Here is a 15,859-nt window from a genome sequence, read left to right on the forward strand (position 1 = left end):
GTATGGATCGCTCAGCGGCGCGATGAGTGTTTTGTCGTGATCGATGCCGTGATGGCAAGTGAGAGCCAAACTGTGATCAATACACCGCTCCTCACTAGCGTCATCAGCCAATACACTCCACTACGTCCACATCCACTACGCTCACATCCACTATGTCCACATCCACTACGTCCACATCCACTACATTCACATCCACTACGTTCACATCCACTACGTCCACATCCACTACGCTCACATCCACTATGTCCACATCCACTACGTCCACATCCACTACATTCACATCCACTACGTCTACATCCACTACGTTCACATCCACTACGTTCACATCCACTACGTTCACATCCACTACGTCCACATCCACTACGTTCACATCCACTACGTCCACATCCACTACGTCCACATCCACTACGCTCACATCCACTACGTCCACATCCACTACGCTCACATCCACTATGTCCACATCCACTACGTCCACATCCACTACATTCACATCCACTACGTTCACATCCACTACGTCCACATCCACTACGCTCACATCCACTATGTCCACATCCACTACGTCCACATCCACTACATTCACATCCACTACGTCTACATCCACTACGTTCACATCCACTACGTTCACATCCACTACGTTCACATCCACTACGTCCACATCCACTACGTTCACATCCACTACGTCCACATCCACTACGTCCACATCCACTACGCTCACATCCACTACGTCCACATCCACTACGCTCACATCCACTACGTCCACATCCACTACGCTCACATCCACTACGTCCACATCTACTACGTTCCTTTCCAGTCTACGTCCATATCCACTGCATTCACATCCACTACGTCCACATCCACTACGTCCACATCCACTGCGTCCACATCCACTACGTCCACATCCACTGCGTTCACATCCAGTCTACGTCCACATCCACTACGTTCACATCCACTACGTCCACATCCACTGCGTTCACATCCAGTCTACGTCCACATCCACTACGTCCACATCCACTGCGTTCACATCCAGTCTACGTCCACATCCAGTCTACGTCCACATCCACTACGCTCACATCCACTACGTTCACATCCACTGTGTCCACATCCACTATGTTCACATCCACTACGTCCACATCCACTACGTCCACATCCACTACGTCCACATCCACTATGTCCATATCCATTGTGCTCACATCCACTACGTCCACATCCACTACGTCCACATCCACTACGTTCACATCCACTGTGCTCACATCCACTACGTCCACATCCACTACGTCCACATCCACTACGTTCACATCCACTGTGCTCACATCCACTACGTTCACATCCACTACGTCCACATCCACTACGTCCACATCCACTGCGTTCACATCCAGTCTATGTCCACATCCACTGCATTCACATCCACTACGTTCATCCACTTGTGTGAATGTGTGCTTTGATATAGGAACAACTATGAGGACATGTTGCAGGCTAATAGCATTCTGTCTGTGTCCGCTGTGTGAGTGTGTGTGTGTGTGCAATATGTGTGTGTGTGTTTGTGTCTGCTGGCTGTGTGAGTGTGTGTGTGTGTGTGCAATGTGTGTGTGTGTGTGCAATATGCATGTGTGTGTGTCTGCTGTGTGTGCAATATGTGTGTGTGTGTGTGTGTGTGCCTGCTGTGTGACTGTGTGTGTGCAATATGTATGTATGACTGTGTGTGTGTGCAATACGTGTGTGTGTGTGTGTACAATATGTATGTGTGTGTGCGTGCGCTATAACAAGCCTCTGTCATTATGAGGGTGGCCAACCATGTCCATATAGAAGTGGAATTGCATCTTAACTGAGTGAGTCACACACACACACACTAGTGCTGTGAGCTGAAGCTGTCAGCTGACCTTCAGGGTTATCTGGAAGGTTCCTCCACACCTTGCTGCGAGCACCAACCCTGCAGTCACCATGGCAACACAGCGAGCGGGGCCACCATGCGGTCTGTCCAGCGCGGTGTGTGTGTGTGTGTGTGTGTGTTTGTGTGCATTCACACGAGCACCTTTGCAGGACGACACGTATGTACATGTGTTCACTGCAGTGGGAGAACATATTCATTTATAAACACTTCCCTGTTCAGGTGTCCTCCACTTCATTTACCCTCATTTCCTTCACTCTGCTTTCCCGCCTCTCTCTCTTAATGAACCCACCCGTTCGGCCCCGCGTTGTCATGAGGATGCCATCAGCAGCGCCGACACTCACACGGGACACACGACCTGCAGTCTCATCACCGCCGGACCACCGGCTTTATTTCAGCGCCGGCGGAGGCGTGCCGCCGCAACACCACAATAAATCAACACATCTACAGTGGAGTGACATGTCAAGATGATACACTCAGAAAGCAAGGAGGACGCTGAGTGGCGAAGAGGAGGGGTCACTCAGTGATGGAGAATAAATAAATGGACAGAGGGACGGTCTCTGCTTCTGGACTTCTTCTCCTCCGGCTTCCTTTGGGATTCTCAGCCATGATTCGTCAGTGTGCTCTAAAAAAAAAGGGACACAAATGGGGGGAGGGGAGAAAACAGAAACCATCAAAATACGAATTTACATTTCTGGGATCCAAGGGCAAACACACAAAAGTCAGGATGCATCATGGGAAATGCAATCCCTTAAACACAGCAGCCACAGAGCCACACTGCACATTACACGTCAGTTCAGTAAATATAAGCATCGCCTCTATCTCTTTATGAAACAGCTCAAGGTCTGTGGATGACTCTGAAAACCACGTCAGGATTTCTACAAGGAGGCTTTGAAGAGACTTTCATTTTGGGATGAAAAAAAGATTGATTTTGGGGCGTTCCCAGGAACCTGTTTATTAGTACAATACGATATTGCGGTTGTGGAGTTGCGACAGCAAGAATGGCAACAAGACAGGAGTTCTTTATTCCACTTTAAAATCCAAAAGCTTGTAAGTGCCTTTTGCTTGCTTATCGCGGCTCTGTACTGTTGCCATGGCACCGACGCTTAGCGCTGATGTGACAGCAGCAGACGAGGAAGACTGCTGAGGAAGAGCACGGAGGAGAAAGAGGCTGAAGCTGTGAAAGGAAAAGAGCCCTTAAAACGGTTTATTTTGTATTTGTCAGGCCAAATTTGGAGCAGAAGGAGGTAGCATGTGTGCAGCTGTGTGTGTGTGTGTGTGTGTGTGTGTGTGTGTGTGTGTGTGTGTGTGTGTGTGAGTGCACCTGCATCTGATGCAGTGGTTGGAGTAATAGGTAATGCTAAAGAACTCTATATGGCTACTTAAATGAGACTATTGTCTTAACTGGGCTACAAATAATTCATCTGGTTTCAAAATGTCCACTCTGATCCACCTCTGGTCAGTTTATTATCGACCGTGTCATTTAGCGCTTTACTTCTCTATGTGTGATATTTATATTGCCTCAGGTATTAACATCAGCCATGTAATGATGTCAATTGAATTGAAGACTCGTCGTTACTGTCGTGTGCATGTCAAGGTTGCATTTAGTAGACAATGTAAACTCTGTACTGCTGTTTCTTTAGCTGATGCAAATGATTTGCCTCTGCAAGAAATGAAAGATTCATTTTGGCATTTTCCAATGTTTACGTGTCTCGGTGAAAATCTTCTGAAATTGGTCCAGTATTGAGCGAGAACGCTGCAGACGGCAGACGCCAAACAGACTGCGATGCACCTGCTCAGGGCCGTCGCCGTACATCCAGTAAAAGTATTAGTTTTCCTGCTGGTGACAAGAGGGTTTATATCTCAGGACGTGAGTCGGTGTGTCTCTGCATATGTGCGTGAAAGAGGCTCCGACTGCGTTCGCCGTAGTTCGTGCTGGCATTAACGTGTGTGCAGGTGTGTGTGCAGGTGTGTGTGCAGGTGTAGCCAGACTCATATACGACAGTGTGATGGGACATTACGTCTCACGCATCGAGTACGAAGTAGTTCCTGAACTTCAAACTGACCCCTGGCACCTCAACGGTACACACAGCTCTATCTGGAGCCCCAGGTCCACATTTGGACTGCTGCCATCCACTCTTGGATAATTTAAAGACAGGAAAAGCTTTTTATGCACGGCGACTCGGGCTGGGAGGGCAGCCAAATATTCAAGCTCAAGGTCTGTGTGCCGAATTTAAGATGTACCCTCAGTCGCCTGTTTATTAGGTCGAATCCCACAGTTTGGCAATAAATCCTACCTTCACCGAGGTGTAATGTTCAGCTTTGGTTTGGAACCGTTTTAAAGAGGTGATTCAACATCATGGGCATTCCAGAGGGTGCAGTTTGTGGTGCTGTCATACTGAGAGCTACTTCTCATTTTAGCTCGATGTTGTAGACTGAAGGTCCAAAAATATCTCTTATTGAGAAGTGGATTTACTATGGAGCTTTTTCCTCTCACTCAAGAGCTTGACTTTCAATTTGAGAGCTCGACTTATTGATTTCACGTCCAGATTTTGTAATGCTTTCCCTCAAAGCCCTGTTGTGGCGCTCAAATACAAATAGCCCTTGCTTTGCGCTCGCCATATTGATATTGCAGATATATTGTTGCTTGCATAGATTCCCTCTGCTCCAGCTTAAGTCCGTCTCCTCACACTCAGGCTGCTTCTGTGTGATTTCCCCTCTGCTGCTCTGTGCAATAAACCACTCAGAACTCCCCAACCAACGGGATGCCAGCCGTAGAGTTGACCACTGACATGATCCTTGCTTTGTTTACTAGATTGTCCCTGATTGTCTCTAACCTGGTTCATCCACTTCTGCCCTCCAAGGCTTCATTACAGACGCAGACACCTAGAGGTTCCCCTCGCTCTGTGATGGCCTCAGGCGGATCCGTGCTGGGACCTTGGCTGCCCCAATGGCACCATATGAGGATATTACTTGCAATGGTTTACATCCTCCACCAGTTGGTCACATGATGGTGATCAGGCCATGAATATATGAAGCAGACGCTTTTTTATAAAACACTGCCAGATTGTTGTTGTATTCGTAAAAGCGAGGCGGCTCTAGCAGCCAATTATATCTACAAGTATATATGTAAATAACCCCATGGAAGGTTTATTGTTTTGGGTTGATTACCTGCTTTTTATGTTCCTTTTTATGATATTGTATTGTTTGAAGAATGTATAGAGGCTTTATGCTACTTTCTCTCTAATAGATAAATCAGACTTTTATTTTGAAAAGGTAAAAGGAAGCGCAGATTTGTTTCATGTTTGAATGTGAGCTTGACAGTACGGCTACGGATCTGGTTACGGACGACGCGCCTTTATACATTTAAAAAGAGTGATAGTTTAATGGACCCGTATGAGGCTAAAGCTCCTACGGTGGTGATAGGTTACAAGTTTAATGAATGTATTTTGACCCAAAGGAGGAAAATAAAGGAGTCAATTCACCAGCAGTAAGTTTCATGCCACTTCATATACGGGGACCCGTTACAATATACAAGTATAAGGAAGCAGCCAGGCAGGGGTCTCTTCATTGGTCAACACGACGCCTGCCATTCTATTGTTGGGGAATTTGAACAGGGTCATTGCAAAAAAAGTAAAAGAAAGAAGAGTAGAGGAGAAATCGGAGAAAAGACGTTTGACAAGCACACATAGAGAAGGGCTGAAGCTGGATTGCAGGAAATCTGTGCAAGCAACAATATATATAAAAGCAGAGAAAATCAAAGAGCGAGCAGCGGCTGTTTGAGTGGAGGACGAGATTCAAGGTGAACGTGGAACCAATGAGTCATGTTCTAACATTGAAAGGCCACGCTCTTGACCTTGAGCTTTAATAGAAACGTTATCCGACATAACCAGTTTCAGAAGAAACAGACTTTTGGAAAATATAATCCACTGAGAGTGAGACAACCAAACAGCTGGGACAAACTACAAGAACATGCATCTAAAGAAAGATGTCTCACATTGTCACGCATGTGGATGTAATGTCCTTTGTGTTGCTACCAGAAGGACTGAGTAAGTTCTAGGAATCGTTTCTTCTTTCTCAACCTATCACACAAGTTGGAACTCCTTCGTACACTATGTTGGTTCAAAAAGTGTAAAGTGGAACCAACTCTTTCACTTCGTTATCACCGACTTGCTGAGATGGAAAAGGGTCCGTTGAGGTTATATTTAGTCCACACAGAAGCACGGACACGCAGCATATAGACACACTAAGGCGTGTTTTCGTCCACCTGCCAGCTTCCATCCAATTAGAGAGCAGGAGGAGATGGATCCTGGTTTGTTGGCCGGGAATCCACTTTGCTCTGCAGCATTGTGGAGGCAACATGTTGGTGAGTTCAGAAGGTAACGACCAACACGGACAGCAGACACACATGTAAACACATCTGCATCAAATGTAAGGAGACGCTCACTCACACACACACACACACACACACACACACACACACACACACACACACACACACACACACACACACTTGCCTTTTCTCTGCGAAAAACAAAAATAATAGACAAGAAGAAAATCAATACGTGTCTTCTCTGCTGAGCGCTAACAGCTCAGTTGTCTGCCTCTCTCTGGAAGCACGGAGACCGTTGCCGGGCAGAGATGTCAATCAGACGCTCACAGGATGGCAGAGGCCGCTTAATAAAGACACAACTTTAACTGATTACACGGTCAGTAAGACAGTCAGTCAGTCAGGCAGTCAGGAGGCCTCTTCATCAGTCAGTCAGCTAGTTAGCTACATGCACAGAGCCATGGTAGCAGCTCATTCAGCCTGTGTGCTGGTCAGGCGTTGGCTGGTTGTTTACTCCGGAGCACCAGAGGACTTCCTTCTCCGTGCGCTGCTCGTCGTCTACACTCCGATTAGCAACTTGAGATGTGAGACTGGGCTTGTATTTCAGAGACGACATGTACGATCATGTTGTTTACAAGCTCATCCTGAACCACTACAGAGCTAAATCATCACCAGATGAAAGCTCAGAGATTGCAATTTTGCTCTTCACCCGAAGACATTCAACCACAGCCGGCTCAAACGTGATGAGGGAATACTTCTCCGACTACAAATGGAAACCAGAACACTTCCGAGACCAAAATCTGTTCCTGTTGTCCCCAGATTCAGCCTTTAAATGCAGAAACCACCATTCATTCAGCCAGATAGCGGCTCAGCCAATCAGATTCAGTTGCTCTGTCTTTATCCATCAGATGCTGAAGATGCAGTCATTGATTTAATGTATGGAGTAAAGTCACAGATGGAATTTGAAGAAAAGTCATCTAGGTTTGATATAAAGATAATTTTCATCTTGATCAGATCATTTAAAGGCAGATTTCCCCCATGGGTTAAACCAAGTGGCAAACATAAATGTCGTGGCGGGGGTCAGTCCACCACTGAAATATCTGGACAACTATTGGATGGTATGCCAGAAAAAGTTTGACAATTAAGGTTCCCAGATGACGTTGGTGATCCCCTGACTTTTCATGCAAAGTCCCCAGTTCGACTCGCACCTCACACTCTCATGCATTCCTAATCTATTAATACAGCTAAGGGTTAAATACACGTGTCACTGTATGGGACATTGTATTTCATTTTAATTTGACACGTCTTTCTGTGCAAATGATTAATCTCCGGTCCTTTACGTTTGTATTCTTTCCTGTGGTGCCGTTAGATTGATCTTAAATAGACTCAGTCACTTTTTAAATATCTATCAAAAGAATGTCATGCCACGGTAATAGTGTTCATCATCTAAATGTATCGTACTTTTCATTGACCCAGAAGGAAGCTATTCCTTTAACGAGGGCTATCTGTACACAGAACAAGACCAAATGAAAACATGTCTGACAGCACGGTGGTGGAGATGATACCGACGCCTCGTGAGTCACAGTTTAGGAAGCGATCGCATGTTACAGAGACCAGCGGGCCGGAGTAGCGTGGATGAGAAGTTCAGCTGGATGCTGACGGAGCGTCGTAAAGATTTAAGAGAGGAAGAGGAGGGAGGAAGACGAGGAGGGGCATGAGAGGAAACGGCTAATCTTTATGTGCCCGGTGCGCTCGCCATGGAGATGATGGATGTGAGGGAGAGACAGAAATATGTGAACTGGCATAGGTGAGTGTGTGTGTGTGTGTGTGTGTGTGTGTGTGTTATATCACAACACAGGCAGATGTCAACGTTTCGCTTCAAATGTGTTGCCAAAGCACTATGATGGAATTAAACCAGTTCACCAACCAGCTGCCGTTTACATCCATGCCTGTCCAAAGGGTCATCGCTTCTATCATGTGTGGAATTGTTATAATTAGCAAAACAATTCTTGAGTTATGACAGAAAATGTGCTTCATGAGGTCACAGTTACCTTAAAGCTTCATCTACCGTAAAAGTCGCGTTACAAGCCGCTCGTACCTCCGGTCAGTGTCCCGCTGTAGCAAGCTAGCAGCAGAGCTAGCTAGCGCTGGGAGCGTTGTTCAAAGCTCCCATTGGACTGTGTGCATATTTTGACGCTCAATTACAATAACTTTTTTTTTGGAAGAAAATGAATGAAATGGATAGTTTAGATCAATAGACTAATCTGTAAAATAGTCAATGTATTAATAATCCAGTGTCTTTTAACCTTTTTTGGGCCGTGGTACATTTTCTACAATAAAAAAACCTGTGGCACACAAACAACCAAAAAAGTTATAACATGTCACATTGTAGCATAATACAGCATATATGGTAATTATTATTAATGTCACATTGTAGCATAATACAACATATATGGTAATTATTATTAATGTCACATTGTAGCATAATACAACATATATGGTAATTATTATTAATGTCACATTGTAGCATAATACAGCATATATGGTCATTATTATTAATGTCACATTGTAGCATAATACAGCATATATGGTAATTATTATTAATGTCACATTGTAGCATAATACAGCATATATGGTAATTATTATTAATGTCACATTGTAGCATAATACAGCATATATGGTAATTATTATTAATGTCACATTGTAACATAATACAGCATATATGGTAGGTAAGTATTGCGCTACCTACTGGCATGGAAGAGTATTTCATTACTAGGTCAGACACTATATTGCAGCTCAGACGCTCAACTATGGAACATTATTTGCGGCAACTAAATAATATTTTTGGGACCGATTAAGTGAAATTGTTAATTTTCCCACGACACACCTGACGATCTCTCACGGCTCACTGGTTGAAAATCACTGCATTAATCAATAGAAAATGAGTCATGAGTGCGGAAGTGTTGGCTAAATCCTACAACAAGACAATTAAAAAGCTTTCTGCCGAGAGGAGGATTTTAAAATAGATTATTGCGAGAGCCACAGAAGTTGTGTCCTTTTCCACTGATCGCTCCGCCCAGAGCCCTCATTAGTTCCTCCTTTAGTCTCAGGGGATGTTTGAGCCAGATTTAAAGAAACTTCCTTCAGGCATCGCTAAGACATAAGAATTCACCAAACATAAAACCAGAAAACATAATGCCTTTGGCCGAGGCATAAACCTATGAGGAAGGAAATCTCAATAACAGCACTGTAGTGTATTATTGGAGAGGAACGGCGCCGCACTACAGCTGGTGCAGACGAGGCAATCACACAACAGCTATCATCAGTGTGCTGGTAGTCGATAATGCAGATTTTAATAACAGGGATATTAGAATATACAGAGCGGTGTGTGTGTGTGTGTGTGTGTGTGTGTGTGTGCGTGTGTGTGTGTGTGTTATCAGATCAGTGAGCCGGCGGGTCAGAGCTCAGCACCTGCAGCTGCAGATAGCCACACATAAACATACACACCTTTACTTAGGTTTTTATTTTCCTCTTTCTAGCCCACAGTGGTGATTGACAGATCATCTTCTCCTCTTTCTTCTTCCTTCTATACTTTCTGTCATCCCCTCTCCTCTCCTCTTTATTCATCCTCTCTACATTCCTTCCATCCTCTACTCATTCCTACTGTATCTCTCTTTTACACTTTTCTATTAACCCTTCTTCCCTGACAGCCACCCTTAAGCTCCATCTTCCTTCCCTTCCTCTCTTTCATCAATCTTCATCCATTGACAGGCACCTTCCATTCATCTTTCATCCCGGCTACAAAAACACATCCCTCTTTTTATTCTCCCCTCTTTCTTAGCTGGAACTGGCAGAACGCCTCTTCTTTTCCATGAGCTTCTGGACAACCCGACCAGGTTTGAATGGAGACGTCTTGATGTGCATGAAGACGGGGAAACGGTCTGTCATTACTACAGACATGCACTTCTTTTTCACGGGGAATGGAGGTCTGACCGTCGCCTGAGAAGAGCTTAAGATGCTGTGGCGACATTTAGAAATCAACGGCTCCTTAAGAAAACGTTGTTGAGTTAGTTTACGCTTAAAAGTGGCCGCTGTGGAAAATGTCAACTGAAATGTTTTGAAGAAGGCGGGGATAGCTCGAGTCCACACACACACACACACACACACACACACACACACACACACACACACACACACACACACACACACACACACACACACACAGGAGGTGACATTAAGAGAGTAGCACTTAAATGCAGCAGAATCCATCTGCAAACACATGCACTACTATAGACTGGTGATTTCACACACACACACACACACACACACACACACACACACACACACACACACACACACACACACACACACACTATTTTCTTTGTTAAATTATTTTTTCTTTGACCGCCTGACACCTTCCCTGTCTCCAGACGAACGTTGCCCATCATAGCTGCATAACCTCAACATATACTGGGGCTACAACGCACCATTATTAATCAAGTTATTGGTTATTTCTCCTATTAATCCTTTTGCATAAACATTGAGGGGGAAGCCCAGCATCGATCCCCAGAGAGGTGATTTTCTGTCAATCAACACATTGATATATTGAGTGATATGTACATGAACCTTAAGCCGCTCCATGAAAGAGGAAGCACCAAGATGTCCTGGCTGTGTAAAACGCATATTTAAAAACGTGCAAAGAATACAAACTTCACATTGAAACCACATTTGTTTTCTGTTCCAGCCAATAAACAAATATAGGAGAAAAAAATAGCGTAACCTTTTTCCTTACTTGATGATGCATCCCTTCTTAGCTTTGCTCACTGGTAGAGCCGTGGTTCTCAAAGGGGGGACGTGAGATAACAACAACAAAATCTATTTAAAATTAGTATCCATTGAAAAATCTTTTAAAAATAGTTATTTAATAAATATTCAATAAAATATAAGTAAGTTCATTAACTGAATTTTATATAAATATAAATGTATTCTATATTAAATCTGCCTTTCCATTCTTTTCAACCAAAATGCTTTGGCTGGTTATTTGGCTGAAAAGAGGTTGAGAACCAACCTCCATCTGCTGCTTCACAGTAAAGGTGTTCCAGCTGCTGCTGACTACGACCCTGATGAACACTCACATGATCTTTCAGGATGGAAAAGTGTCCGTACAGTGTAATACATGATATGTCAGTAGGAGCAAGCTCAAATCGTGGCACCGGCACCTCGTATAGGCACTTCCTGTGGCACCTCTAGTTGCCACTAGTTTTTGTGGCAAGCTGCCACAAAAACTAGTGGCAACTAGAGGTGCCACTAGTTTTTGTGGCAGCTTGCCACAACTTTGCGGCATTGCCACAACTTAATCGTGGCACCGGCACCTCGTATAGGCACTTCCTGTGGCACCAGGTGCCACTAGTTTTTGTGGCAGCTTGCCACAACCATGTACAATTCTTTTTACACTTGAATAAACAATAATCAAATACAAATAAAAACAACTATTTGTGGCATCTGGTGAGATGCCCAGATGCATAGTTTAAGGATGTCAGTAGTCAATGTTGTACTCCCTAGAAGTAGCATTTCCATCATGTGGTTTTTGCATTCATTTGCAAGGTTTCCTTCTGAACCCAGTATTTCTGCACATATTGAAGATGAGTGTTATTGACCCATTTGGCCACAAGAGGGAGTTTACCTTTGTGTGAGCGCTTTTGTCAGGAGTAAACACATGAAGGTATGTTTCTCTTTTAAAATGTTTTTTTTTCTGAATTTATAAATCCACTGTGCAATGTAATTCGTTAGCATAGCCGTTCATTCATTTTCTGTTTTGATATTGGTTAAATAAATTAAAGATTGGTATTCTGGCTATTGAATATCTATTGAATCGAATATCTGCCTCTTTGTCTAATTTAACTCATCATTCATATTTCTCCAACCAAATCTAATATGTATTATGTAGACTTAACTTAGACTTAAGTATTGTAATGTGAAGAATGTCATACAACCCCTTCATAATAATTGATATTCTTTTGTCAATTTTAATCAAGCCATTCATTTTTTTAACTCCTTACTAAATCAGACCAAAAAAAATAATTGACTGTGCTGTAATTGAGAAATAAGCCAGGTATGCATTTACAAGTTATGTACAAAGTCTTTATCGGTCTTTAAATAATGCATTTATTAATTTAATCTCTCTTTTTAATTTAATCTCTCTGGATCAGAAGAAATAAACGTTTTAGGTAGGTTTTTATTCATTGGTCTAAACTCAACAGACAAAGACTTTCAAGCTTGTTTTTATTATTATAATGAATACAATCCATAATATCCTACTGTAACAGAACTAATAATAATTAGTAGTAGTAATATTAATGATATGTGCACTGCCACCCTGTAAATGATATGAAATCAAACATTATTAGTTTATGTTCTACATTTGAATATGCTTATTTGTCATTGTCTTTTATGACTGTATGTAGAGATAATGACATTTGTTTACTACAACTTTATATATATATATATATATATAAATATAAATATATATATATATATATTTACTGTAACAACAGTAAATATTTCTCTGATATTATTAAGTTATTTTTTTAATTGGCCTTGCTTTTTAATCTTCTTAAGCATAACTACCAATGGGCTTCTAATGGGGCTCAGTGTCTCCTCCAACACTCTCAACAGTACAGCGGACAGTAGGTGTGATGGAATCACAACCTTGAGTTGCCCTGGTGAAAGAGAAAGGGCTGTTCTGTGCTCTTAATTTTCCCTTTCTGTTACAAACTGTATTTATTAGGGTCCGAGCGACTGACGTAGTCAGTCCCGAGAGGACCCTATTGAAATTGCTGGGATTCTTATTATTAGGGTCCAAGCGACTGACGTAGTCAGTCCCGAGAGAACCCTATTGAAATTGCTGGGATTATTCTTTATTATTCTGATCCTATTTTTTAACATTGGACTGCTTTTTGGGGGACTTTTCATATTCAAAAACTCACCAAATTTGGAATGTTTGTCAGGTCTGGTGAAAATAGACATCTATCAAAGCCGGGGAAAAAAGTTCCAAAAAATGACTCTCTAGCGCCCCCTACAAGTTGGACCGGCGACGCCCCTCGCCCAGAATTTTTTTTTTACTTGAAAAAATTCACACATGTCCGTCTCCACCTGCTCTACAAAAAAGCCTCTCAGACCCATAAAGTCCGCCAATGAATATTTTCCGCCATCTTGGATTTTGTGAAAAACACATTATTCTAGTTTATTCCTAAACGCTTGGTCCGTTTCATACCAAACTTAGTATTTATCATCAATGTCACTGGATCATCAATACTGCATTGGAATTTCTTTGATATCTCATTGCGTTGAGGAGATATCGAGCAATCAACCTCTTAGGGGCGTGTCTTGTTTTTAAACACTCATAACATTAAAACTATTTGGTCAAACGACTCCAAACTTGGGGTATATGTGCACATCGCATCCCCTAACTTGCAATAAATCAGGCGTCCGATTTGAACAATAGGGGGCGCTACAGTACTTCGGCCAATTTGCCATTTTCGGCCCATTTATGCTAATTTTAGCATATATTTGCATTTACGCCAAATACTACTCCTCCTACAAATTTCATACAATCGACTTAAATTCTGTTCTTAAGTGATATCAAGACCCTCAGGAGTATGGCTTGTGCTCTTTGCGCGTTTTCACTTTTGGGAATTGACGTTTACGGGGACGCAAAGACGCGCCTACTTTGAGCTAACTGCTATATGAGAGAAAGCTGTTGTAACTCCTCCATCCATGATGCTATTACCCCAATACTCCTCATGCATGATACTGGTCCATGCCTGAGGACATGTACATGACAAATGTTCAGATTGTCATAGCGCCACCTACTGGCAAAAGTAAATCAGCCAATCTGCATCCCATTTACAGGCAATTTAAATGACCTTGTATCCACTTCACATAGAGATGCATGTGTATGTTCACATTGGCAAACTCAAGGCCTGCATACATCATTGCTTCACTAAAGACAAGTGATTAAGTTGAATAAATAAATATTTATTTCATATATTCATAATACGGGTAGATGAAATCTACCATTCTCATTGGTTGAAAGTGAGTCATGGGGTGTACTGGTGGCTGAGTGCCATTTATCATATATCATCCGCCCTGCTATAAACCGGCCTGATCAGTAAATCACAATATATTCATAGTAACCTACTAGCACCACCTACTGGCCAAACTAAATGTACCTCTTCACGTACAGAAACATGATGCACAGTATATGTTCACATTGTCGTAGCGCCACCTACTGGCCAAAGGAAATCAGCCAAACAGCATCGGATTTAAATAAAAATGACAGCGCCCAATTGCATGCTGGGTAACGCTCGCGCACAAAACAAAACAGGAAGAGACAGATCGGAAGACACGCCACACAAACAGCTGTTCGCCGCCCAACGCTGAGACAGTCTTTCCCAGCATGCCTTTCGCCCGTGTAATTTGGAACCATGACGGATGCCAGTGATGCTGAAACCTAAGTAGCTCTACTGCGCTGCCAGGGTTGAACTGTAAAAATTAATTGCTGGTCCCTGCTCTTGTTGAGACCATGCATGGGTTTGGCCGGTTTCCTTCTGAGGCCAGTCGGCGACCTGCCGGCTACCCCAAACGTGCTGGGATAAGCGAGGACCCGCTCACAACTGCTCGCAGCTTTAATTTTCTTTTTATTTGTTCAAGAGGGACAATGTACAATGTATGTGTATTGGATGCCTTGTTAAAAATAATGATAAAGAACCTTGCAAATGAATGCAAAACGACTGACATCCTTAAACTGTGCATCTGTGCATCTCACCAGAGCCACAAATAGTGGCAGGCAGTCGCCAAAACATCTTCTTAATCTATTCTGCAGCGATGACAGCTGTGGCCACAAACACCTGCCACAGCGGCCTTCTAGACTAAACATTCAACCAGAAAACTATTGTTGTGCCTCAATGACTACCACAATAGATGTACCACAATATAGCCTAATTAATAGACCTGTGTTTAAGATTTGACCAAAGTAGGTTGATTGACATTTTGATTACAATGGTATTCAACTAATTCTTGACTGAAACCTAACCTATATTGTTAATACTTGTATTCTTAAGAGCACTTCATGATTTATGTTCAGCAAAAAATGACACAAGATTACTTAGGGAAAAATATTTTTCATTATCAAACAAAAAAGTGCAACAAATAAAGTGCTTAAACAGTAGCCTTTTAAAGCAAAACAATAGATCAACACATAAATAAAATAACAAAAAATGAGGTTTTTAAAGGAGATCAAAAGCTAGGTAGAACGCGCGTCTGGAACACGTCTGGAACGAACGCGTCTGGAACGAACTTGTGCTGGAGGGGAAAGCGCCTCGGTCCAAAATCAGAATTTTTTTTGCCGTGAGAAATTGGTTGTGTGGCGTGAGTGCAAACATGCAAAAGCATGTGTCACACGGCGAAACCGTGAGAGTTGGTAGCTCTGATAATATATACCTTCCAGGACCTTAAGCAAGTTGCGGCACCGCTCTCTCTAACACAGGCAGATGCCTCAAAAACTAGTGGCACACGAGGGCCGACTCGTAAGTGCCCCGCCACCTGAGACGTGCCATCGGAAATGCTGCCTCTAAAGTAGTGGC

The 15,859-nt window shown here is 42.9% G+C and overlaps 1 protein-coding gene across 1 annotated transcript in view; it reads right to left on the reverse strand.

Moving 5' to 3' along the window:
* Nucleotides 1-2,244: 2,244 nt before the first annotated feature.
* The window catches only part of chchd6b (coiled-coil-helix-coiled-coil-helix domain containing 6b), a 56,667-nt gene continuing 43,052 nt past the window's right edge, over nt 2,245-15,859 (reverse strand). Inside the window, exon 8 of the mRNA XM_079217820.1 lies at nt 2,245-2,510. Coding sequence (XP_079073946.1) covers nt 2,487-2,510 — 24 coding nt within the window. The 3' untranslated portion in view covers nt 2,245-2,486. The remainder of the gene's footprint in view (nt 2,511-15,859) is intronic.

Source organism: Taurulus bubalis (assembly GCF_910589615.1).
Source record: "Taurulus bubalis genome assembly, chromosome: 5".
In the NCBI taxonomy this organism is placed as follows: domain Eukaryota; kingdom Metazoa; phylum Chordata; class Actinopteri; order Perciformes; family Cottidae; genus Taurulus; species Taurulus bubalis.